Source organism: Ciconia boyciana, chromosome 6 (genome assembly GCF_034638445.1).
Source record: "Ciconia boyciana chromosome 6, ASM3463844v1, whole genome shotgun sequence".
In the NCBI taxonomy this organism is placed as follows: domain Eukaryota; kingdom Metazoa; phylum Chordata; class Aves; order Ciconiiformes; family Ciconiidae; genus Ciconia; species Ciconia boyciana.
The window spans coordinates 11,637,282-11,665,117 of record NC_132939.1 but is presented as its reverse complement, the minus strand read 5'-3'; the positions used below and the strand labels follow the sequence as shown (position 1 = coordinate 11,665,117).

Here is a 27,836-nt window from a genome sequence, read left to right as displayed (position 1 = left end):
TAGAAAAAGAAATTATTCCAAACATACGTACTCAAAAGTCACTTCTACAGTCACTAATAACTTAAGATTACTGATGCTTACGTGTATTTTTTAATGAGTACAAGTACTGATAAGTTTATTTCTAACATACAAGGGGAAGGTACTAATCCAGAAGAAACACTGATCTATTTCTCATTTGTCTTTGACAGAAGGTTTGGTCCAAAGATTGAATGAATTCAACAATAATCTGAACATGCAGGTTTGGTGCACAGAAAAGGATGCTCATTGAAGACTTTGTTTATTGCACTTCTATCCAGCAGTATGTGTTTAGGGTTTATATAAGCAGGACACTAGACAAAAATTTCTAGAAATAACTAACTAAACTGTCTGGTGTTTGAACTTTAAATTTCATCTCCCAAGAACAGGTCTTGAGCTGAGTCAGGCTCAGGCTTCAAACCTGCTTGGTCCTCCAGACTTTCTAATTCTTTACGCACTTCCTGAATTACACTGCTTTCTTCATAATCAGAAAGAATATCTCTGGGTATCAAGCTGAGAAATGGCATCTCATCCATGATTACAGGATCTTCTTTTTCATTATTCCTGGTTTCATTGGCAGACAGTTCACACACAGATGTAGTGCTGTGGCTGTTGGAAAAAGAGACACCTGGTCACACAGTACATCTTTTCATGTTCTTTTGCTAGTTCCTTAATAAAATTCTTCATTCCCTCCTCACGTGAAAGCATGTTAAATACATAATACTGCCAGATCTACCATAGCTGACTTCATAAACATCTGATTTTTACACACTTGACAGCTGGAGAGCTAAAGATGAGATTTCCACATAGGGAGCTAGAACAAAGATCCTAATAGCAAAAAATGTTCGATACTGGGACACAGGATGGCAGCAGACCTCAGCACAGTCTGGCCCTTCTACCACAAGCAATCATGGTGAGTAGTCCTTTCTGTTCATGTCATAATGCCAAGTTAAGAAACATATTCCAGCTTAAAAGGAATGCAGAAAAAATACCTGTAGAGTTGAGAAAACTGTGAGCATTATATATTTGGTTCTAAATAGAATAGTGTAATAGCTGTATTTGCTGCTCTCTCTGTTTTGAAAAGTGGCTTCAGTTGCCTGCAAACATCCCACATTTGTTGTAGGAACTTTAAAAGGGAACAAGAACAATTTATATTTGTTGACAGGAGGCAGTAATAGAACTTGATCATGGTGCATCCGCTCGCTCTCTGCACTGCATGGGACAGAACAGGGCTACAGGTCGTTGTGACAGAGTGAAAGGTGACCACTGCTTGTGCCAGGCACCCCTCAACAACTGCTTAAAGCTGCAGCCTCTTTCACTGGAAACAGAGGGTAAATGAACGAAAGATGCACCTGAAGCTTATTTTGTGTACATTTTGAATTCTTCTATGTTCTGCTTTCTAGGAGTTCTAAGACCTCCATTTGTGGGCAGACTATCCCCGCATTCTCTAGGATATAATCTGATCGTTTCAGTGTTTATCACTCACTAGTAATAATTAGCCAAGGGCCATTTCAAGCAGAGATGGGCTGTTTCTTTTAATAAAAAGTTATCTGAATCTTCAAATTCACCATGTAAATCCACAGAAGCAGCTTTATCTTACGTCCATGCGAGTCATGGGCAGGTGGTATGCACATTATTACTGTATTTGTGGTCACCCTAAACAGATAAATAATTCTTGTGACTATAGCTGGACAGTTCAGTAATACTCACACCCTAATTCATTTCTGTGTTTCTATATCCTCATCTGAAACATTTTCCTTCTTACTAGACATGACATTTGCTGACTTACCTTCCCTGAGGTTAATGGTACTTGCACATTAACTAAAATTTTGGTGCTGAAAGGATGGGATCAACTCCGCTTGCTTCCTTAGGTCACATTTATGAAACAAAATGTTATCCAATTACTTACCATGCATGAAAAAAATGTAGAAAGAGTTGGACACAGAAGAAGAAAGAAATATCAACCTACATCTCTATCACAGCTATGCTGTCTTGTTGAAAGTTAATATAATATAAAATGGTAGTGTAGGAACAAACTTGGAGAGCGTATTTCATAGATAAGCATTTTTAGAAATGCTTGTCTATGGTTTAAACATGCTTATTTGCATGTTTTAGTGCAAAACTGAAATGATCTTTCTCCCAATGAAATTGCTGATAATGCAAATAACTGTCCTTTTAAAGAATAATTAAAGGCATGGTATATTAAAAGTTTTAGCTTCTAGCCAAAAATACGGAGTCAGCCTTCTTCCTGTTCTATGAAATTTGATACTGAAGAAGTCCGCACAGTATGAAGTGTTTCAAGTCTCAACAGCAGATCTTAAGTCAGCTGTAGGGAAACTGGCTTCTCACATTAGTTTGAAATGGAAGGAATGTGCAAGCAAAGATATCTTTTTTTTTTATATATACTTGTTTATACTTACTGCATGTATTAAAATGTCTTTAATGTGTCTTACATATTAAAGCAAGCAAAACGTCTAACAGAAGCCCAATCTAACATAGAAAGTTGGTGGACAAGAGCTGTATGTAGAGAATTAAATTGGAATGATACCGCTCAACAGCTGTTAGTACTTTCTGATTGATTAAAAAGCAGTACCAGCCTGATACACAAACTTAATTCACACTGGATTAAGGTGTTGTGAAACTCAATTAGGCACATCTGTGTGCGAAAAAGCAAGTTTGAGAAAGTTTCCATGCTACTGATGAGAAAAGCTGTCAAAACACTTCCTAGTGTGGAAGAATCTGCAAGTTCTGCATCTATTTCCTACAGAAAGAGACCCCTCAAAAATTTCAGGCAGCTTGCTTGCTTGGTTTTGAGCTTTACCTCTGAGGTTGGCAGATCAAGCCACTTGCACATGGGCATCGCTCAAGTACTCCATCAGGTTCCAGTTCCCAGGTGATCAGGTTGAGAAGTCTGTTTGAAGGATCATGGCAGGGTTCACCTTCTTCAGGCAAGGGCGTGCACACAGGGAACAGTAGTTCTGCATGCCAGGGTACATTAATTTTATGAGAAGTCGTTAACTGTCTGCTAAACCGAGATCATCTAATCTTTAAGTCTACACGCAAGACAAAAAGACAGACCTGACCTCTTTTTAAGTCCCCTTACATATTAGAGAGCCATAACTTAATGTTCTTTCCACTAGGTGGGAGTAAGACATTTGAAGTTTATGCTTAATGAGCAAGATCAACTCCTGCTTCTTCACAAAGAGACAACTGTCAATACAGTAGTACTGCACAATTCCATCCCTTGGGGATTTGAAAGACTGTTCTAAAACCAGGAAAACTAACATTACAGTGAATCCTTTGCAATGCATAGCATTAATGGTTTAAAATCTGAATAGAGAAATATCTCTATATTTTAGAACTCTGTTATTTTTCCTATTTATTCTATTCACAGAGGTTACAAATACAGAGCAATTGTTCAGAGACTAAATAATGAGGTTACAAGAACTACTACTCAGCCATTTAATTTGTTACAATAATTTTACAAAAGGCAAAGCTGTCTGATGGCATTTGGGGCTTGGCACCCTTGTTTCTGCACAGGGGTGAATTTCAATTTGTGTAACAAATTATTTAGAAGGATATGTCGTTTGGGTTTCCTGATGCTAGTAACTTATAGTGTCAGTCTTGAATTCAGCTCTTCCAGATGTTCCTATCAAACCTCCCTTCCTCCTCGTCTTCATTTGCCTCATTGTTTGTGGTATAGCAACATAAAATATGTGAAGAGTTCAGAATTTAAGTTTTTAAAACAGGCTTGGTAAAAATGAATGTGTGTGTGTGTATACACAGACACATGCATATGCTTTAATGTATATGACTTACCAGTTCCTAATTCCAAAACAGATTATATCTTAAGCAGCGAATGCTCCATAGTTTAGTACAGTTTTATATAAAAAATACACAGGTAAAGACAGTCCAATCTTTATTAGGACAATCTCCTCTAGTGATGAGAAAGGCCTAGAGGTTAGGCCTAACCTGAAAAACCCTAAAGCACTGCTAAAGCAGACAACTGTAGAGAATAAAAATCCATTGCTATTAATCAATAGCTCTATTCAAAGTTTGAATAATAGCATTCCATCAATATTCTTATCTATTCTATTGTTCCTTCCTGAGTTATAGGTTTTTACTAAATTTCATTTCAAGGCAAGCACTAACTTGTACTCAAATTAGTGTGAATGTCTTATGCAGCTGAAATAGTCATCATGAAGACACAGCTTGTTTGGATCCTGTAGGAAATCGGGGCTACAGAAGCAGTATTACCCTCACAGTAGACTAGCCTAGTGCTACAAACACCAATGGATGTAAATCACCGATTTACTCATCTTTGCAGCATGAGCAGAGATTCAAAGTCCTGCACAGTGAAAGTAACAGGCATTTATTAAAAGTGCTCTTTCTGTCTCATTTCAGAATCAGAGTACAAAGAAATCTCAGATAGAGCTTGGCAAAACCTGTAAATGCTTTAGGCAGAAACCTGATGAGGGGGGGGAAAAAACCCCTGCTTTAACCAAAACTTGCTGAAATCAAACTTACTTAACATCGAAGGTCCACTATGTAATGCTGAAAATTAACAAGGAAAAGCTGAGCAGCCCCACTTGCCTCTAAATGGTGTTTGAGCTTTCTCCTTTGTTTTCCTGAAATGCCCTCATAGCCCAATCCACCAGCAGGCTGACGGCGGGACAGGCAGCCCAACTATCAGTGAAGGTACAAGGTCACCTCTTGCTATAGCAAGAGCCAGGAAAAAAGCTATCTAGGGAAGTATCTACCTGATGTAGAAAGATGGTTGGAATTGTATCCCATCACTACAAAATTAAGGTGAACTATGCTAAAAGCAGTGAGGAACTAGTGGGTATAAAACAGTAGAAGAAGTTGGGCCCTGACCAGGCAGGATTTAAGACTGATTTCAGGCCTGATGCCTTCTCCTCCTCCCTTCTGTAAATTAAGTTTCACATTCCCACGTGGACTGACAACATAATCTGGAACATCGTTCCTCTACGTATCTTGGCTGTCTGGTCAGTATTGCATAGCATGGTGCCCTGGAAGGCTCATACAAAACTCAGAGTATGAAATGGATCTGCAGTCTGATTCTGATGGCCTGCTTGCTGATATGAAGGAAAAGCCACTTTTAGTAATCTCAATAATTTATTTTGTACATTTTTAATTATCTTATTTTTGCTCTGTTGGGTGACAATTTGAGACAGAGCTCTGCTACTTTTAAATGTCTGAGACTCTCCTTTAGAAACAGTAGTTTTTTGTGCTTCTCATGCTGGTCTCATCTCTAGCATGCAATAGGCTTTTCTTTCACCATTGTGCACCCCTATCAAACTGTTTCTCACTCCTAATTCTATTAAAGTTTTATAATGAAGTTAACACGGTGCGCTCCGCGGGCCAAGGGAGAATGACCTATTGGTTCTGTAGAGATTTAACCACTTCACCTGGGCAAAAGAGCTAAATATTAACACTCCTGTATTATCAAATGAATAGGATAAAAAGCAAAACCTCTCTACCTTTCTGAAAAGCACAGCACATTCCAGGGTTGCAGTCATGTTGGTTCTCACAAATGGTGCCATTCTCTCCTTTTGAAGTGGATTTCCTGCACTCACCCCAAACGCAAAGCTGGTCTCCACAGCATTCAACATCCCGTGAGCAATGCTTGCATATGGAAAAAGCACATGACAAAACTGTCACTCTAGCACTAATTGCCTATATCAACAGACAGCTAAGCATAGAATTAGACAACTGCATATATGTGCTTTAAATATACACGTCATGTTCCCACTGTTTAAACAGAACTGCTTAGGTTCTCAGCTTTAAGTATGCATAGACCTATTTGCCAGACAGGAACCTCCGCAGCAGAATAACAGCACTCTTTCTGTACTATTATACTTTCAATCTTACAAAACCTGAATTCTTATTTTAGCATTTACATGAAAATTGATCAGCGGCCAGATGTCCTACAGTGTAATATGGATTTCAGGACAGCCTTTTGCAATCAAGGAAAACAAAAATTAATAAATGAAACCTTATCAATGGAAAACATTACTGATTTTTTTCCATTGTTAAATGCCGTCAGGAATTTACAATTTGTTCAGAAGGATTACTTTCAAAGAGCAAAGCAAAAAAATCTTACTAAAATCCAGTTTTCAGTTGTAATAAGAACCAGACCTCATTTGTAACCAAGAATCTTTGGAAAAAAAACCTCTTTGAAAAAAATTTATCTTTGAAAATCAGAAATGCAAACCTCTAGCTAAAGGTAGCTTTGTATGACAATTGTCCCAGTGTTTCAACTATACGCACCTAATAACCTAATACAAGCGGTGTGTCACTTTGTTCCTTTTTTTAGGTAGTTTGATTAACATCTTAAAGATTCGTAGTAGGTCAGCGTTTTAACAGCTTTTTTCTGTCTGTGTAAAGCCCTGCCTGGGCAACCATACAAAATTGTAATTTCTTTTCCAGGGGATCCCACAGGAAGTGCTTAACACAGGGCAAGAAGTAGGACTATGCTAGCACTGTTAAGACCTGCTAATTAAAAAGAAAAATGTTTTGTAACGGGGGGTTCTAGGTCGGGGAATAGATCCCACCACCTTCAGTCTGAGCTCACTTTACAACAGGAGTGTAGCTAGGACCCAATTTTTACTTTCTTCATCCTACAAATGTTCTACTGAGGACTGCAAAGAAGGGGGAGGGGGGGGAATAGGTGTTAGGTCATCCCAATCTTGATTTTTAATTATTCCATGTTAACATGAAAAATTATCAGTTTAACATTTTCTAAAATATGAAGAGTAAGCTTTCTTAGTGATACTTGAGCATGTATTCAGGACTTGTGTTTAAGCAAGCATTCAGTCCACTGAAGTCAATAGAGCTCCCTGAAGTTATCAAGATAAGTAAGTATTTAAATCATTTCAGGAACAGCCTGGTGCTTTTAGATTATAATATTCCTATTGATTACATGACTTTACAGCAAGGTTTGCTTGCTTGTAGACTTAACTGTCTGCAAATGCTTTGAGGAATGAATTTGTTTCACAAGGGGCCATCAGCAGAACTTAGATGAAAAGGGACAGTCAGATAAAAGGCCTTTTTCAACAGACTGCTCTTAAACTGGATTTTCACCACAGAAAAAGCCTGAACTTCTCAGGCACCTGTCACCTACAGAAGATAATTAACCATAGCTACTACCAAGAACATTTATCTTTTAGCTCAAAAGACAGGAATTTACTGCTTCCTGAGGTTCACAGATTCAAATAACGTAAATGATCCATTAAGATGATCATTTACAGTAACGATTGCACTACAGCGTTGTACAAGTTGTCAATGAAGGGAAGAGTGCAGGCTGCTGCAATTCTCTTTCTGAATCAAGAGCTGGAAATGCTCAACTGTCAGCTGAGCCTTAGGAGCTGGCACAGTATTTCCTCTTTGCCCATTCCACTGGCAACCTACAATGTGTTACTTTACGCTGCCCTTAGGCCACCTAACAAGTCAAGCTTGAGTCAGGAGGAGCAGAGTGCAGGTTTTAAAGCATATGAGAACAGAAACCTTAAAACTTAGTTGTGTTAACAGGCACAAAAAAACCCCAACCCAAAACACTCTACACATCAATTTTTGAACCTCATGCAGAAAGCTTTGCATCTTGTTTTCTGTCAATTTTGACTTGCTGACATTAGCAACAATAACTTGTATACTGAGTTTCTAAAGACCACATAAAATCATATCTCAGTCAGGACTTACTGTATGCTGGGTTTTACAGAGCTGACACTTGTATTCAAAGGTGGAGAATTGGCAGTATTTCCCTGTTTCACAGTCTTCGTCAATGATACACTCCTGAAGAAAAGGATAAAAGTGTAATTTGCCACTGTGTGACAGAAATTCATACCTCTTCTTGAAATACCAGAAGGTCTTGATTGATTGTATTTCTTATTTGGGAACCAAGAAAAAAAGCTTGCTTCAGTTCTTCATGCAACCACAGTTCTGTAATAGAACAATGCTATCTCCCTGGCATACCTAAATATTGTGGCCTCAAAGTGTTAGGTGGCTTCACTTCTTGTATAAATATTGACACCAGAAACATCAAGAAAATAAATTATCTTGTTCTGCAGGCTTTTTGGTTTGTTTGGGATTTTTTTTGGGGGGGGGGCGGGGGGCACTGAAGACATTTGTATTACATCTATTTTACTTGTATTAGAGTACAATTGTGACTCATTAGTTGTTGGCTGTTTTTTCAGATGGGGGGCAAGACCAAAGGAAAGAGGCTGCGCTACAGCAGCTGCAGCAGCCAAGAGTATCTTTATGCTCTGTGGGAGACCATTCTGCAACGGCTTTCTTGACCCCAGGCCAAGCAGCTTTACGCTGTCCTCCCTCCTCTTCCCCAGCAACATTAGTGCTGACCTCAGAAACTCCGCAGCATGGTTAGCTTCCCTAAGCCAGCAAGGACAGCCCTAAGGGAGAAGGGAAATATGTTTCCTTTTCATTTTAACTGCTCCTCTGCTCCCCTTTGCAAGGGGCAGACAAATTCTTCTCAGGCAATCTTTGCACTGCCTGAGCATTTTTGTCGGCAACAGCTTCTACGCTGAAAAACACAGTGCTTCTTTCCACAGGACTGGTAATGTTAAACGTTCCTGGGACTTTATGGTAACAGCAGCACTACCTTACAGCCAGCACTTCTGGGAAGCAGTAGATGTCATACACCATTTGATTTCCTTTTCTCGTTGATAGCATGCCTCTCATGTACTTATCACCATGTACCTATCACCATAGCCCATCATCTGCAAGCTCACAGCTGCAAATGTCTAAATACCTACATGTGTAAATTTTAAATCCTTACTTTAATTTAATTTGAATATTGCAAAATATGCAAGAGCAGATTCTCAGCCTACATAATTCCTCTGTCATCTCCCTGCTGTCAATGGATCTAATTTACATTTAGTAACACCCTAGCCTGTCGAAGAATGGAATTTCCACATCACATGCTTTTGAAATGCATGTAACAAACTCAATGTTTCCCTCCCTTGTTTGATGCACATAAGTATTCAGCAGACATGTTTGAACGCTAATTTAAGATTGACAAGTATTGAAGAGCCACATACATACTAGGGAAAAAAAAGCCCCACAGTTCCCTAATGCATCAGCCTTTGCTACCCAGCTAAGACGCTAGAGTAGGCCTCAAGCTAGCAAGGTGCTTGAACACGTTTAGCTTTTCAAACCTGGAATCATTTCATGGCCTTAACAAAAATGTTCATGTGAGAGGGACACCTGAATTTCCATCTGAATCACAGACTCAGACTAAAGTTTCTTCACCCAGAGGTCACACAAGCACTGTGGTAGAGATGGCTCACCTTTCATTCCTGCTGCACAGGGTGAACGTAGAACCTGGTCAGAAATTCTTCCCAGAATACAACTCTGCAGGCACGGCAGTGAGGATAATACAGAGTAAGCGTATATGTTTGTGTACCCCTGAAGCATCTGGTTACAGGGAGGGAGTGTTTCCTCTTCCCATCTAACGGTTACCTCTTAAAAAACACGTGATTAACCCTGTTCCCGTGTTTTCTCCAGGCTGGAAACAATCTAGCCAACTCATAGCACTGTGTTGCGTGTACTCCATCATTGGTTTGTACCATCATAAAGTTGATGCCATCTTTTTGCTATTAGTCAATTTAAAAAAAAAAAATAAATAAAAAGGAATTATACAAAAACCCCTGAATTCTCTGAAGAAACCACTTGACTGCTCTTTGGCAGATGTTAATCTCACTTGCTGGAGCAGATCAACTGTCATCTGTGCAACCTTTACTGAAAGTTTCCACTAAGTTTTTAATTTTCTATTTCTACTTTTTCAGATAATTTCTCCCCAAACTGCTGACTTCTTCCACCCCATCCCAGTTGGGTTTTGTGTTTCAGCTGGGCTGAAAATTAGCTCAGCTAGAAGTTTAAATGAAGCTCTTCAATTATGATCATCACTGAAAGAGGAAAAGATTAAATTGTGAAACAGCTACACTGTCTTCAGATCTTCTCCAGATTAAACCCTATGGAAGCTTCTTGCCCTGTGTGAGACAAGGCTGCTCAGCATGAAGAGCAATGCCTCATCTAAGTTACCATTTCAGCCATCTGAGATGTTTTCAAACAGTTTGATTACCCAGAACATAGAACAAAAGCCAAACACAGTCCGGAGCCTGATTCTTTTCAAGTCAGTGACATGATATTCAGGTTATACGTTTATAATTAAGAAGCAGTCATTTCAGCTATTTTAAGACATTAGTATCACTGGGTCTAGGCTGCTATAAATGATCGTAATTTTTTTGCTGCTTCATTATTCCAGTACAGTGTGTGTTCCGCTTGTTTGCTTTTGTGTTGCTACATAATCAGGTGGGTCAAAATCCAAATGTTATATAGTATGTTTGAGGTTTTGTGGTTCCAAGTTAGCAGTTAGCCACTTCTCTTCAGCAGCCATGCTCTTTCTGGCCAATTTTCTGTCTGTAGCTTTGTCAGCTTCTTTTATGAATCCCTCTGTATAAACCATACTCAGAATAAACTATACTCTTTCATTCCTGTTCCATCCACTTTCAGGCAAACAGCCAGGTCTCAGTGTAGTCAGTTTTTCCAATTGTCCCTCTCCACAGAGGAGAAATCTTGCCATAAGCGGTTTTAAGCTCATGGAATAACTCTCTCTCTAGCTCTAAAACCACCTAACACCAAAGTTGCAATTCTCCAGTCGCTGCTTTCTCCTGCACTAATGAGTCCCCCACCAAAAAACTTCTTTTTCCCCTCTTACTGAATTGTGTCCCACTAGTTCAGACTTCCAGTTTTATGAGGGTTTTCAGTTGGGGAAAAAATCCCTTCACAGTTTTCTTTCCTGGCTTGGAAAAAGCTTGCTTTCATATGCTCTCTGTGAAATTTTGTGCCACACTCCAAACCAACTTCCTTCACCCAGGTATTATAATCCATAGTCAATGCAGAACTCAGTAATGCTTACACACGCAGATGTGTAACCATTTATCTTTTTTTCCTCTCTTTTTTCTTATGTATTTATTTAATTAGGCTACAGACCTTTTCTAATCAGGCTACCTTGAGACACAACAGTTGCTGGACAAGGAGCAAACCTAAACATCTTCATCAGCTGCAACAGATTCTGAACAATCCATTTTTTTCTGGAATTCTGCAAACTAAGTTATTTCTCAGAATATTTTGTCCTTGCAGGAGCAACTGTGTAAACTGAGGAGAGGGGGTGCTGGCTTCTGACATGCAGCAGAGCATAGAAGTTGAGCAGATAGCTTAAAGGCAGAATTAGCTACACTTATAATGGTGTACATCTCTCTCAAATGCATTACGATGTTATACCAGTTAATTTAATGTAGCAGCAAAGGAATATGCTGTTTGAGAAGCGCTAAAGAATAATGCAGAATGAAAGCAGTATTGCCTATTTATTAATGGCTATACTAGGACCCATAAACAGCAGAAACTAGGATGGAAAAAGCATGCTATGTACCTGTAAGTACATACTCAGCATCCTGTGGGCTCTTATTATAATATTGTACTCTGCAGTGAATATCCTGCAACACCTGAAAGCAATTTGGGGGTTAGGATCTGTTCCAAAACCAACAGGGAAAAAAAAAAACAAAAACACTGAAACTCATTGAAAAGTTTCCCTGTATTTTAAAACCCTAAAACAACTGCTGCTGAAAGAAGCTTCAATTTTCTTGTCTTTGGCAGATTATGCCAAGCTATCATTTGCTTTCCTAAAGAATGGTTAGTCTCCACACTTAAGAATAAAAAAAATTAAAAAGTGACTGACTGCTGTTAGTGATAGTGAAGTATGGTAGTACCACAACTACCAGAAAACTGAAACTAATTCCTGAGTGCGGGATGACGCAGGAGTGTACAGGTCAGAACTGGTGTAACAGGTTTTGACAACAGTACTTTCCTTTTGGCTGAATGTTTACATACACATGGAAAGGCACAGAAGAAAAAAAGTTTTCTTTCAACGTGATACGACAATTTTCACACGCCACCCAACAGCATGGAGCTATGGTCAACTTCTTTGACCTAGAAAGCACTATGGGCTATTTTGGCAGACTGGACTTGACTGGTGGAGTGTAGCCAACTGTGGTGTGGACCACATTATCCTCTGCCCATACAAAACGCTAAGGATAAAGAGGGAGAAGCAAAGAGTTTCTCTGTTCAAGTTATGAAAGCAGAGCTACAAGACCAGAGTTAACCTACTTTCACATAGAAACCCACTTTCGTTTGCAATGTTCATCTGGTTTCTGTACCTCACTATGGTAATATTTTTAATACTCGGTTTTGCTGGTGATATTAGTATGTACTGGAATCATGCTCATTTTGCTTTGCTCTTTTTCACCTTAATTCCTAATTAACACCCTAAGTGTAGACTACCTACCTCCCACATTCTCAAAAAGTCCTTCTTCAAAGATAACTTTAAACAAAACTCTCTCTTCACTATTCATAGCTTCAGCCAATATTCTTCAGGGAAGGGCAAGTGACTGTCTGGAATGAGCTTTCCTTTCCTTCTGGGCTCTTTACACTTCAGCTTAGAACCCAAGAAAGCAGAGGAAGGCACTGTTGTTGACTTTATATACAACTTTTCAATGGTGATTAATACATCTATCAAAGCCAGATCCTGAACACCAAGGGGGGGGAGGGTATATGGGACAGAAAATGCCCCCGTGGGTAAGGGGCAGCTGTAGTGGAGAAACTCTGTAGCAGTTGTCTGCCAAGGTCACTGACTGCTCTGACATGAGAACAGTAAGTGGGATTCAAACAGGAGAACCACCTTTCCCCTCCTTATGTAAGCTATATGGCCCAGTTTGCTGGCTGATTCTGATCCAGCTGCAGTTTGTGACTACAAACCTTTTGAAACTGGCTAACAGCTGAAGGAGAGGCAGGCTTTTATTTTTTGCCTTGGCACTGTCTGTACCGCTGTAAGCCAAAACAGCCATTCCAAAAATGTTCATTCCTAACCCTCTATGGATTTCAAGTTCACAAGCCATAAAGTATAGAGGCTAAATTCACCGATTTCAGAGCAGTAAGGAAGTTTTGCCAGCAGGTACACAACATAGGATACAATGCTACAAAAGCAGCTGGTGCAACAATTAGAAAATTCTTTTTAGTAACAACCTTGGAAATGCAGGGGGGCACCTCTCGCAGTCTACTGGGACAACTATGCTTCAAAAGCTTCTCTGAACAAAAAGCCCCTTTACATGTTTCTTAAAAGCTCCTGATATCAAGAAATTTCCTTTTCAAAAACCTGTAACTCAAGTAAAGCTCAATGTTAACCTCCATAAATGGTAGGTACAGATCCTACCCGAACAGTTCCAGAGCTCACTCAACTGTATCTGTGAGACAATGATCATTTCAGCCATAGCTGAAGTGTTCTAGCAAAACCACTTGTCCACGTTGAAACTGACATTTCTTAGCAATTAGCACTTCTAAGAGCTAATATTTACTTCTCTGTTTACATATCCCCTTCCAGGTTTTGTTTTAATTTCTACAAGTCATTTCACATAGGGCTGGTCTCCACTACTGCAGCAGATGGCAAAAACTGCTGAGCAGTAAGGAAAAAAAAGCATAAAATCTGTTTTATATCCTACATGTACTATATGTATTAGAAAAATGGCAGAATTACATAGAATGGAATATTGTTCTATGGAAACTACTATCATAGTTTGAATTGCAGTAGCATTCCAGTTCCTAATCTCTTAGTTGTCTAGACAGGGCACATAATGCATTTGTCTTTAATGAGATATGAATTAATTTGCCTTGAAATACCTCAAAACCTCTGTAATACTTTCCAGCAGAGCAAACCTCTTACTGCTGTCCTGCCAAGTACATAGCACTCATAAAAATAAAGACTACTGTTAAAAAAAGACATACTAAAAAGAGCAGACATGTGAGTTGCAAGCTATGGTATTAGTCACATCCCAGTGCTATGTGGGAAAGTCAGCTATATGTGTGGCTGTTCAACAGGAATGTGAGTTCTGAGCTCAAAACTAATAAATAGGAAAATACAAGTGACTCCCTCAGTTTTGTCTTGAACTTCTCCATAGAACTAATCTCACCTGTTTCCTTTTCTCCTGCCAAGAAAACAGAAACATTTTCATTGGAAGAACTTAATTTCTGGCTCTCCTCATGATGCAATGTGAATGAATGCAAAATATGTCTGCATGACATAACTGAAGATGGCCCAAAGGCACTTGAGCTTAGCTTTACGTACCAAAAGCAACATAGCTGCTTTAGCCTTAGCATGCTGTCAAAAAGTCTAGGGAATTAATTGAGGGAGGTTATAGTCACCCGATAAACTGCCCACCACCAGAGCTAGTCTAAGAAATCCACCCCTTTCTACACCATCTGCTTATTCTCACCGCAAATACAGCAATCCTGTTACTGATCAGGCTCTTATGCAGTTAATGTTCCAGGTCAAAAAAGAAATAAATAAAATGTCGTATTATCCACAGCTTCAAGGAACTGAGACTTCAATGAAAGAAGAAACTACACACAAAAGCAAAAAATAAAAGATTCCTGACAAATTCCTCAGGATAATGAGAAAAATGAAGCCTAGATGCTCTATCAGATCATGTTCTGTTCATGCATGGTCAAAATCTCTGTATGTCATGGAATAATTTCATGGCAGGTCACTCTGCAGAAGCAGTCACTTTATTTTCTTCCATCATCCCCTCTTTTTCTCAGTAAGCAATGTAATAATCTGATCCTGGCAAGACTACAGCCTCTGCAAATGCTCCTGAGTGGGAAACACAGTGCAAAGTACTTATTTCAATCTATTTTGCAATGGTATCAGAGGAGGCACACTAGAAGAACTGTTCGAATTTAGCAGAAAAAACCCACAAATTATAATCTGACCGGTAATTAACTTAGTCTGGAAACTAAGAGCTATCCACCTAAGAAAGGAGCAAAGGTCTGTGTATATGTATATAAACATACATACATATATATATGTATACAGCCATATATATATATATATAGGGCTACATATTGCAGTGACTGTCTGCAATAGCCGAAGTCTCGTCTCATCCCACACATTTGCCCCAGAGCAGGCAGGACAAGTTATAACATTAAATTTCTCTTCTTTTCTCCTGTTTGTCAGGTGTACCATAGGCAGAGCAGGATGGTAGAAATTCTGAATCTGAGACCCCAAACCAATAGCCATGTGCTCCATGTTTAATTGCTCCATGTTAAGAAAAGCTTTTTCACACAGTATGAGATTATCAAATGAGGTCAAAATAGTTATGCGTGTTTATAAACAAAGATTTCCTAATGATTTTGCAATTAATTGTCTTAATAGAGAAACTAATCTACCTGTGGCTCTATGAATTGGAGAACAACAATTCTTTGACCTTTGATAACCTGAAGATGTATTTAAAAGATCTTGGGTTTTATTCTAAATGTCTTGAGGTACAGTAACAGTTACAGAAACACTGTAAAACTGTGCTACCAAGCTCTAAAGTGCCAGTATTTCTAAGTAGTCAGTAATCATATAAAGATACAGCTTTCATGTAATGGTGCGTCCAGGGGCTGAATTTTAATACAGGCATCTCTTTTCTCCACAATTGGCAGCTACAAAGTTTCCATGATTCACTACCAAACTATGTAAATTTTTAAAATTTATAAAAGCAAAACAACCCAGAGTAGCTGTACACAGCAAGGATGTGAAACAGCTGTGCAAAAAAACAGTTGAAAACAAGATTTCTGTACTTAATAGCTGCTTGCTAATCTTAATCACTAAATTAAGAGTAGCACACTGAGAGTAAGACGCCAACCTGTGCCCAGTCCCTCACAGAACTTATTTCAAACCTTGAATCTCATGTGCTTTGTTATTATATGATATAATTTTTTGGTAGTTTACAGTTTCAATGGACTTATTTACTGTGTTTAAGGTGTCAGCCAAAGATAATAATACTAGAACAGAAATACATGGCTAAGAATTCATCTGCAATTGATTTTGCCTATAGCAGAGTTGACAATGTGGGAGACTGCTGTTACTGTACAGGAAAGGGAATAATTTATTTTCCATGAGCTGCAGATGGAAGAAGAAGGGCTTTAAATTACAGCAATAGAGAGTTTAGAGTGAGCACAGAAAAGCATTGGAATAAATCACCTCCAGCACTTGAGGATTTTGAGAACAGGTGAGATGAATGTCTGCCTAAGGATGGAGTAGGCATCTGGGTTGTAGATGCTGACTTTTTGAGGCTTCTTCCAGACCTCCTCTTTGGGGCATTTGTTGGGATTACAATAGAGACCTTTTTTTTTTTCCTTAATTTAATTCTCTGTCTGAAATCATGTGTCTAGAGGGTAGCAGCAACATGAGATGATGACTATTCATGAATATTCATTCAATTTTCTAAACAAACTCCAATGAAGAAGAAATGAAAAAGGGTCTTCAGCATACTCTTTATGCCTTTCCAAAAAATGACATAAGAATGTGAATGTATTACAGATTTTTACCATGTATGAAGTCCAAGACAAACACCTACTACGGGACCAAAACTTTCCCTTGCTGATGGCTATGAAATATCTTGGACACAGAAAGACCACTAAGGTTCCCTGTGCCTGACACCATGATGTCAGCCTCTCTACATGCCGTAAGATGCTTCTTCCTCCCCCTGGGATGTGTGGACTTTCTAAGGGAACAAGTTTGAGGGATTCCTCATGTGATGTAAATTCACAGAAGCGGCTCTGAGTCATTTCCAGACAGAATAACAAGTAAACAAATCCAAAACTCCCACCCGGTATATCTTTTTACCAATTATGCTATATTATGATATATTACTAATTGGAAGGGAGAAGTGGACTTGTTATTAAGGTATGAATTAGGACAGGTAGAAAAGTTGGAGGGAGGTTCTCTCTATAAGCTGCAGTGGTGAACACCCATGATTTGACAGCTAATGCATTCACTGGTGTGGTATTCCTCAGTGCTAACTATCCAAGTGACTCAGTCCCTCAAAAGGTCAGGCAGACACTCACGCCTCAAAAGATGCCACAATGCTGTTTTTGAATCGGATGGGAGGAAGGACAAAGTGAGACTTACTTAGCTGACACAGAAATGCATTTCTCAAGGGAATAAATCTGAAGCCACCATTCTACAGTGCTTTTTTTTCTCACATTTGCCAAATCTTTGATGAAACAGAACTAAACAGAAACAGAGTTCAATTCACCACTTTCCTTCAATTTCCATGGTTTACCTTAGTAAATTGTAACACAAAACACCATCAAGCTGGATTAGTAGCATCTCACACATCCTCCTGACCATAAACAACTGCACAGAAGGCCCAGCAATCACAGATCTCCTCTTACTCACTGGTGTAAAACCAGTGTCATTCTACTGATTTTGATGAATCTACCCCTCCTACGGTCCAGGAAAAGGTTAGAGAAGACTTAGGCTCATCATATATGGAACTATGTGATACTGGGCCAACCTCCCAGCCATGGTGAACTGATACCATTCTGCCACCTTATATATGACAACACAGATATCATTTGCAGATTTGTCCATTCATCTGTATCCTTTGTACCTCAATCATTCTAAGATTATAACATGGAAATAAAAAATAAAAAGACAAAACATTTATGCTTTACATCCAGTACCATAGCCTGTATTTCCTAAAGCCTTTGCTACATGTTGTTACCCTACCAGCTAAAGCTTACTGCTTAATTAGATAACATGGTTTCAGCTAAAATCTCAAATAAGTATCTGCTGGAGCCAATGGATTAAACCATGTAATCAAAACCAGTGGAAAAAATTTCTCTTTTGCCTTAAAGCTTTTCCTGTCATGTGATGAATTTTGCCACATGGGTCTGACCAGAGGAAACATTGCTGATGAACTTTCACTGCTGTCTAAAGACGGTCCGTACTATGATCTCTTAACAGACATCAGTAGATTACAGAATTGTCACCAGCCCGCATACAAGATGCGCTCTCCTGACTGTGTTACCTTACAGAGAAGATAAAAAACCATTTAATTTCTCTTAGGATAAATAGGTAGATCTAGTAGAGGCAGAAAGTAAAAGCATTCATGGTGATTTGTTTTTATATCTCCCTACAACTTGGACATGATCTGTAAAAGACATTTGAACAACCCTGGTTCCCTAAATTCAGCATGTTATGTGTGAGAAGACTGAACTAAAACCAGGGAAAAGGTAAACAAACACTCTTTGATTTACATTACTCCCTTACCATGCCTTGTTTGCAGAACAGTTGTACCAACCAATGTGCAAACAAGGAAGAAGCAGATAATTGAACATGATGCATACCTCCCCACAGATGAAAAGCTTCAGAATTTATTTCCACAACTAACAAGAATGCTGTAAACTTTGGAAGTGCTGCACGGCTCTCAGCTGGACATTGATGAAGCAGTGGGTGGGCACTGAGTCTGTTTCGTAGCCTTCTGGAGATAAACTTACTGGTTTAGTGTTGTGTTTTTACTAGCACAATCACTTAGAACATTGAATCAATTCTAGGCACTGTGACCGTGTTACAGTAATAGCTTTTTTTTGGTGAGGAGAAATTTATTCCAAGCAAATCTTTCTCCCTTCAATATTTAGCTACTCAAAGTGTAACAGTCCAGATAGATAGATAAAAACCATGAGGCAGTTCTTCAGCCAACTTGATTTTGCATAAAAATATTCTTTTTCTTTGGAGTTGCACTGGAATAGAAATACCACATCATAGCACATGAGGATCTGGCAAATTTTAAAATTATTCTAAACACAGGCATACACCTGAATTACTAATGAAGAATGTTACTTTCAGAATATCAATTACTACTACACAGTTTTGTTTGCCTAACTTGACAGAAAAAAAACTTACACTAAGCTAGACCAATAGGAAATACGAAAGAAATCCTAGTTGCTCTTTTAAATTTTTTTCGTTACTAGCAAAGTAAATTTACTAAAGTTATCTGAATTACTTCGGACTCCCACTGATACAAACGAGAGCAGGATTTGATACCTTTAATTAGGAGTAACCCCTTTGCCTGTAAATCCAAGCCACTATTTAAGACAAAAAAATGTGATAATGATCTGTGTTCTCTGACCTTTGGTTGTTGTATTTTCAGCCGAAACACCTGCCTGGTTTGCCTCACCTCTCAGCAAAAGGCACCTTGCTTCTCTTCACTCTGATAAGGTCTAGCAGCTGTTTACACCTGCTTGTTTGTTCAGGGTCACCAAGCATGATACCTGAGACCATGGAAACTGCAGTGTCACTTTTCTCCACATCATGGCCATTGCAGCACTATAGTATTACAAAACCATCTCATGTTTGTACACACTATCCATTCCTGATTCTCTGTGTGGATCTGTAACTTTCTACACAGCATCCTCTCTGAGAAAACAAGTCAACTCAGAATGGACTAAGTTCAGTAAATAAAGATGTGGACACTGAGCTGTATGACACACACCTCAGCTGGCCGTTACAGAGATTTCCCACCTTCTTCCTCGGAGAACTTTCTTCATACAGGATCAGAGGCGACACATGTTTTTCAAACTCCTTATGTCAAGTCTTTCCATTCATTGAGGCTAACATTCAGATTTTTTTGGCTATAGTCCAGTGAACATCAGATGACCAGTAAAAACTTTGGTCCTAGAGATACACTGTGACTGACAATAAGGCCATCGTATCACCCATGAGCTAAATTAAATCTCTTAATAGCTTTTGCACCACCAAGCAGCATTTGTTGCTTATGGAGCTAGATATGAATACTCAGGGGTATGCACACACTCCATCACCCCTTTCATACAAGAAGGATATGTCCCTCGCTCTACAACAAGATTCATAACCTAAAAGTATTCCAGATTAATAAGAGCAATTCAAAACACTAATTGCAAAGTTTTTATCATCTTTGCTACATCCTCTTTCCCTTTGCACCCTTCTCCACATCATTTTCTACTCTAACAAACACAAGCTACTTGTCCTCATGAGCTATTTGTACCTTCCCCGCAGCTTCATATTCTACATTGCCAAGACTGAAACTGAAAAGGAAAAATAAAATTGGGTTTCAGTAAAATGTTCAGAATGTCTGAACCCTGCCTGGCTGAAGAGCCCTGGCTCTCTAAAACAAGCCACGGGACAGATTTGCTTGTTTCAAAACAAGACACAGGTATTCAGGCCTCTCAGGATCACTACCAGAATGCTCTTTCACTAACTGGGCTCAAAAACCTCAACATCTAGCTTCACTTTGCATGGCTACTTCCTATCTTTTCCAGTGGAGTAAGTGTAGACTAACAGATGGCTAGCATCAGACAGGTTAGCAAACTTAAAACACCAGAAGGGCAAAACACATCACACTGCCTTGGAAAGGTTGTGCAACAGACTGAAAGAACTGAGGGTAGATTTGCTAGTGAAAAGCAATAGTTTTTCACGCACAGTAAGATTTAAAAAATGCCTATTAGTTTTTCTGCAGGAATTTAGGTCAATTGGGACTGGATGGAACCTAGCCTACAAGAGGTGTTTTGTTTTAAAATGTAAGCTATGACTTGCAAACACTTGAGATGCACTACTTAAAAAGTATCAATTGAATGTGACAAAAGGGAGCGCAAAGCATGCAGGTATTCTGCTTACAAAAGGCTAATGAAACTATGGTTCACTTTTTTAACTGATTGCCATTGTAAGCCACTCATGCATTTTTTTTCAGAAAGCTTTAGCGTATATTGTAACTGTAATAATCTATTCAAGTTACTGTTTAGTATATAAACTTGAAAAAGAGTGATGCAGTTCATTCAGATCTCTTAATTCTCTCCTGGAGCATTAGCTAGGAAGTACAGTCTGCCTTACCTACTCCTACACTAAGAACTACCTGAAGGGTGGGGTCTTTTGAAAAGAACTGTACTAGTCAAGACGTGACTCATGTAACAAGTTACGTCAACAGAGCAGGCTGGACAGTTAACAGAAAAGCAAACTAAGAGTGATAATGAATCAAATTATTAAGTATATAAAAACTACCAGATTTAGTTATTACGGGATTTTTGCCTAGACAGAGACCAGGGTTTCAACCCAAGAATGCACTTAGTGTGTCTACTGATAGTTTAAGGTTACTGAATGCGAGTCACCAGGGACTAAAAGTTCTGTGAAAAATGAAACAAAAAAATTAGATCCAAATGTAGGACTGGGATGCCCAAAACAAGTGTCTTCCTTGAGATACTAGCATGCCAAAGGGAGCAGAAATCAACACCAAGATGCTGCATGTTCAAATTTCTGCCATCAGCTGCTCTCCTGCAGTGCTGCTGATGGAAAAATTGCACTTTCCATTCCATTAATGCTTCCTTCTGAATTTTCAAAGCTCCTTTTCTCTTCAGCACTGGTAGGAACTCCTCTCCCTGGAGCAGTATGAATCTCAAAGAGAGCAAGTCCAGTATATGTAGCTGAGAATACGCTTAGCGAAAGCATGTAAAAGTTGCTCAAATAGGAATCAAGCAGTTTTACTTTAGCAGTTCTGGATATCTGCAGAGAAGTGGAAGCTTTGTTACGAAGTGCTACAGCTTAGCCATTTAAAACAGATTTTTCTCTAGAAAAGAGGGAAATAGAACCCCATTAAAGATAGAATGGATGCTCTCCACTCTATCTCTACAGATAAACCAGTGACCTGACTTGGTCACTTCCAGAACCTGCCAAGTCAGCTTGTAAAAGCGGTTCCACAGTGATACAGTCCTTCCTGCCCAGAGCTGCAGGGATCCAAACACCACCCTCTAACCATGGAAATAAAGGCCTGGTATCATGGGGCCTCTCTCCTAAGGACTCGAGAGTGTTTGAAATTACCTACTGACCAGCTGCTGTATTTGCAGAAGGTGGGTACCAAATACATGTGTGCATACAGGCACATACACGTGTGCAGAGAAAGAGCGAGCACCTTGCACAGAATCACAGTGAAGGCACCTCTCCTTACTCCCCCACAAAGAAACTTTGACCTGTACTGTGTAACTAATGAGAAGGTGCAGTCATGCCCCAAGAGCCTCTACCATCAAGGACAGGCAAAAGAAAGGAATGTTTTTTATAGTGCCAAAGCCAAATGAGAAATGCATGACAATCTTCCAGTTCCCTGGTACACCCTCCCTAGATATTAGCATCTTTAAAAATCTCTTTCAGGAAAGAGAATTGAAAGCAACCAGATGTACTTCTATTAAACTTTGAAAAAAAACCCCAAAACTTGCTAAAGAGAAGCTGTTGCTATTTTTATCAAATTAATACAGACAAGAAAAAAAATCTTACGTACACCACCTTTGAATTAGAAGAGAGAGCTTATATAAAATACTACTCTGAACACAACTGAGAAGCAACACAACTAATCTTTGTGCAGCAAATCTTACCAGTAGCAGTTTTGTTTCCTTTTATTTTTCATGCTTGCTTTTCATTGGTTAGGCTAATGTATCACAGTTGAAATACGACTAGTCAACAAGCCAGAAAACATTTTGATTTTCATATGGTAGCAAAGAGTGCTGTTACTTTATCTGTGTTCTATACTTGAGCTTACTACTGGAATTACTCTATTAATTCGCAAGCTAACTAATGTTCCCCGGAGAAGTAAATTATAGAATATTTGAGCCTTAAACCCAGGAGCAAGTGGATGTTAAATCCTGTACAGACATAAAAACATGCACATCCAGCTACCTCTTGCCTGTATTTGGCCTCTTTAATGATTTAAGGCTGTTGGATCAAAGCCTGACATCTATGCTGGTGACCGTCAGTCCTCACTGACATCTGAGAAAGTGAGTGTTAGTCTGGGAATGTAAATGGCGCCTCCAAATAATGCAGCACCTCTGAAGAACTGGACTGCACTGCCAGAAATGGCAAGCAGCCCAGTTCCTCTTCTGGAGACTTAAAATACTGATAGTCTTCTGGCCATCAAAATACTGTCAAGTGAGCCATTTAGTAACAAAGAACACAGTCTAGAGAGAATACTTTTGTGATGCAAAGCCAAGAAGAAATACTGTCTGAGAGGGAAAAGTGTGTGGGGGGAAGATTATGCCTTATGTTTTTGTAATAGTGTATCTGCACTATATGTATTTGTATATACCTGTATATATTTATATGTACTCTACATATGTGCATTTGTACCTGTTTGCAGGAGGACATAGGGGTGAAACAGGCGCTGTGACTTAAAAAGCAGGCACAACCTATTTCCCATGAAGCCTCTTCTCCAGTGCCAGATTTCCTTCCAGCCAGTATGCGGATTTATTATTGCAACAAAGACCCGTTGCAAGACACATCTTTGCCTACCTGTGAGGCTTTTGTGTCATGTCTCAAAGCCCAGAAATGTCACTGGAAAAACTTTCAGTGATTTCAGTGGCTTTTAACTCAGCTCAGAGCATAAATGTGAACTGACGGTTGTACGGTTCCGGTTATTGCTAATTACTGCAGTAATAAATTATATAGAGTTTACATTTCAGAGCAGGTGGTTTGCTGAGGTGTTTGATGAATTCTTGTATTTACCACCCAATTTTGTACCTGAAGTGCAGGAGCTGTGGGAATCTTTAACTTTTATAAGCTCAGACAAACCTATGAAACAGGTTTAGTTTTCAGCATTCAGTTTCCCTACAAGCATAAAAGTCAAGCTTGTGTGATAGCATGTGCCCATTTCTTTTACTTGGCAGATTGAAAATAAAAAAAACCCCTGTTGTTCTAAAGAGGCACCAATCTGAAGGCTACAGGAGTAGCGTCAGAGCAGAGGTCCTGTTCCCAATGGCTGGCTCCCTCAGCCTCTGCTACCAAATTCTCCATCCCCAGAAGAAAATGTCAGTATCACCCTTTTCAAATGACTGTCAATACTTACAGCTACAATTATACAAACCTCTTGTTGTGTTATACTACACAGCAGGATGAATCACTGATGGCTATTAAGGATGTGTATTACAGAACAGCATACATATGCTAGCTGTATTTAGAGATCCACTGAGATAATCTCCAAACAGATTTCAAAAGGTTTCCATTTTTAACTGCCTGGAGAATACAAAACCTATACATGTATTACTTTGTTGCTAACATTTAAAATAAGCAGCAAAGAAGCAGAATTACTCTTCCACCATCCAGTGGTCTGTGAAGCCTGCAGCCTGGAAAGTGACTGGGACATCCCACAATGTCACACCACACTTCAAGTATGAAAATTTATGTACATAAAAATCACTTAAGGGGCCAGTGCAAAGTTTTCTGCAACTCATTTTCCCAATACTTTTGTCTTAAGTTTACAGATCTAAGCAATAGTGCTTCTTCATTTGGACAAAATTTTTCTTCCACTTGGTAGGTCTTTCCTTGGCAGCATGTTTTTCTTGCTGTAACCCAAATTTTCCAATTCTCAATCTCATGCCATTATTCCTACAATAGTTCTTCACCCTTGTAGTACCCTAAGGAATTCATATTCCTCCTTAATGTTAAAAGTTTTCAAGTATTTTCAGATTTACTTCTGTTAGGCATCTCTTTGTCAAATGAATATATGCGTGTTTGCCCGCTCTCCTTAAATAACAACCAAATACATCTGTTGGCTGCTTTTCCCATTTAGCTTCTTCTCTAACTTGGCAACCTCTAAATTTTGTACCATGGGCATGCTGAAAGTTCAAAATAAGTGTGAGAGGGGAAATAAACATTAACAAATGTAGTTTTGTTTCTACAGCTGCTGCAGTAAGGATGTTGATGAAAAAAGCACCCCAGGATTTAAATTATTAGGAGTTAATGTGATCAGTTCTGATTATGCTTACTTCGTAACTGAATAAAGACTGCCACCATGAAGTTTGACAAAAATTTGTGTTCAGCCCTCAAATTCTTTAGCTGGAAGACTAATAATGGTATTGGTTCTGGATGCAGCATTGGCTTGGTAAGTGAGGCAACCTTCCCATAAGGAAAATGCAGATAATGTCACTTGATATATGAAGCTTATAAGGAACTTTGTATGATCGTTGGAGAAAGCTAACTTAGAAATATTTTTTACAGCTGTGAAGAATGATTAGACACCACGAGTAAGGCAAATACATTATGAAACACCACCAGTGTTATGTTCCAGTGCTAAGAAAGTTGAAAAGTTTGCCTTTGTACACTGGGTTTGAAGATGATGACCATACTTGCTTGAAAAAAACATTTGGATTGCTTTCATTACACATATCTCATTATTAAAAAGCATCGTGGAATATGTTAACACTTTGTATAAAACCAAGCTGTAGCTTAGAATAGTTGCAATTTATTGTGTACCTTGACTTCCCACTTAATCTATAAGCTTTGCAAAATAGTAAAAAAATCAGAAGTATAGCATACACAAGCAACTTTATTTTGCTACTTGACATTCTCCAACTTTAATAGCAGTATAAAAAAATGAGCTGAAAGAGGGAAAACATGGAAGATACTAGCAGAAAAGATGCACTAATTTCAGGGTTTACGTCCATTAAAAATAGGAACTACCACCATAATTTTTTCTTTTTTTAATGTTGTATAAAATAGTTAAAGAGCTTCTTCTGTGAAAGAACTGGAAGAAAGTTACTCCAAAAAAAGCCAGGGCATATTAAACTAAATTAAACCACAAACTATTAGTCAGATGAAGCCAGCTATCAGACGAAACCCTGGCAAGTCCTGTCTTTGTAAGAGCATAAAAAAAATCCATTTTGGTAAGACTATAACTGAAGAAAACCTAACAGTTGTTCTAAGTAGTGGTACGTGCCGAATTTCTCATGGGACTACTGATGTTTAGCAAATGTACCTGTGTTTGCAAGACTCAGGGAAATAATATTCTTGATCTTTTAAACTTCTTTGAGAATCCTTAAACAACTGTATTTCTGGAGGGGAGGGGGATTTATTGTCCCATCCCTCTCCCCCTCCCCAAAGTGACATTTCACAACCAGTTGTCCATCACTAGGTTAGGCTGAAAAGCAAATAGAGCCATATATTGTTCCACAGACTCCTCATGATAGACAATTCGGGGTTTATTTTCTAGTGTTAAAAGTCTATAAAGCAATTTTTTTAGGAAACCCAAAAGCACTGAGGAGACATACATGAAGCACTTTTATACTAAGGGTTTATTCACAGTTACTGGAAAGGGCTCCGTAGCTATCTTTGCTATTTGAGTACAACATTTACATTTGACAGACGAATATTGAGATCAAGCACCTCAGTTAACCATAACATTGAAACTCTGCTTACAATTAATAACATGATGTTGCTAAGTTAAATTAATTCAAGAACAAAAACGAAAACATTTTTGACTGCTTACACCTAATGGTTTTGTGTATTTTACAGCATTCAGATATTTCACTAGGTGAACTATATCACCTTCTACTGAATAATGAACCAAAAGTATTTGTTTAATTTTCAAAAGGAAAAAATGTGTTCACTTACATGATTTCTTTTGTTTTCTCCATCTTTTATAGATGTAATAACTGTCTCAGAAAAAACTGTTGATCCAGTTTTGTTATCCGTAACCTGATATAGCAAAAGAAGAATAGAATATGAAACTACATTTTTTAATTAGTCTTTTGTTACTCTCAGTCCTACATTCTGGAATAATTAACCCACACCCTCCTTTTTTCACATTTTGCTGTCACTCGTATAAAATCCTAATCTGGGGGGAAAACGTAGATGACAAGGCTACCTCCTTATCTATTTAAAATGTCACTGTAATGAAGCTAACTGAGCAGGAGACGGTCATTCTTTTATGACCCATGTAATAGCTGTACCTGTGTTCTATTTTTAGCAGGCACTTTTTAAAAAATAAATTATTATTTCATATTAACCTTTTATGAAATATGCCCCTCCACAGTGACTAGGCAAGCAAATAATATACAATAAACACCCAAAGTAATTATCATCAGGAAAGTTTATGCTCCAAATTATCTTATTTCTCCCCAAAACATGCAAAATTGGTTTTATTTTTGAAGAAAAGGTTGTGTAAGAACCAGCAGCTTGCTATATATGTTTTCTCGTACCTTATCAATTTCTTGATGAGTCTGAACAGTTTTATTACCAATTCTGGTTTCCGTGTTGGACTCATTATGGTAGTTGGGAGGTAAGTTTTCAAAGTTTACTTCTGACAGTTTTTTTGCCCCTTCCTCTTCAGCTTCCATCTGCCAAATTTAAATAAACCAACTGAAAATTAGCAACAATTACACAAAAGAGAACAAGCAACAATTCTTGTGCAGCCCTCAGTAATACTCTGTTTAATTATGTGGTGCTGTTAGTACAGAACCCCCTGTATGGGAACTCTTACTCAGCTGTTTCAGACAGTGACCACAGCAGCTCTTTTAATGGACTAGAAAAACAGTGGAGAGCTAAACCCTTAAGCTCTGGACTGTTTAAGCCAAAGTCAGTCCCTGTGAGGAAAAAGTGTGCAAAGACTAGTGACAATTTGGTATCTGCACAGGCTAATGCTGGTCAAGAGCCCAGCTTTCTATTTTTCCCAGAAAACCACCAAACACCTGAGACAGACCTTCCCATCTGACAAAGAAAAGAAAATATTCTGGCAGGACAGAGAGAAATAGCCAAAGCCCCTTGAAGTCAACAGAAGCAGTCCTATAGAGCAGGGTGCACACATGCAGAATTTCATTCTCTATTTCAATTCCCACTGTCTTTGTTTGCCAGATGAAGACTCAACGCAGAAAAGGAGTCCTCTCTGCATCAGAAAACAGACTAAGCTCAGCAAAAGGGCATGAGTTGTGTAAACAACACAAACTCTGAATAACTTGTGTCACTTCATTATTTCAAACTCCTGTAACAAAGCTAGGAGGCCACAAGTTCAGCCAGGCTGAACAACAGAATTTTTCCCAAGACAAAGTTGCTCTTTCTGGTGTGTCTATTTTAAATGACAGCTGCAAACCTTTCTAAGTGTAAAGCATTTATCTGCTAA

At 38.7% G+C, this 27,836-nt stretch overlaps 1 protein-coding gene across 1 annotated transcript in view; it reads right to left on the bottom strand.

Annotated features, from left to right (window-relative positions):
• Window positions 1-260: 260 nt before the first annotated feature.
• Window positions 261-27,836, bottom strand: part of DKK3 (dickkopf WNT signaling pathway inhibitor 3) — a 29,150-nt gene continuing 1,574 nt past the window's right edge. Inside the window, exons 2-7 of the mRNA XM_072864941.1 lie at window positions 26,920-27,057; window positions 26,333-26,416; window positions 7,735-7,827; window positions 5,517-5,661; window positions 2,837-2,993; window positions 261-624 (exon numbers count right to left, since the gene is read on the bottom strand). Of these exons, the coding sequence (XP_072721042.1) occupies window positions 381-624; window positions 2,837-2,993; window positions 5,517-5,661; window positions 7,735-7,827; window positions 26,333-26,416; window positions 26,920-27,057 (861 nt within the window). The 3' untranslated portion in view covers window positions 261-380. The remainder of the gene's footprint in view (window positions 625-2,836; window positions 2,994-5,516; window positions 5,662-7,734; window positions 7,828-26,332; window positions 26,417-26,919; window positions 27,058-27,836) is intronic.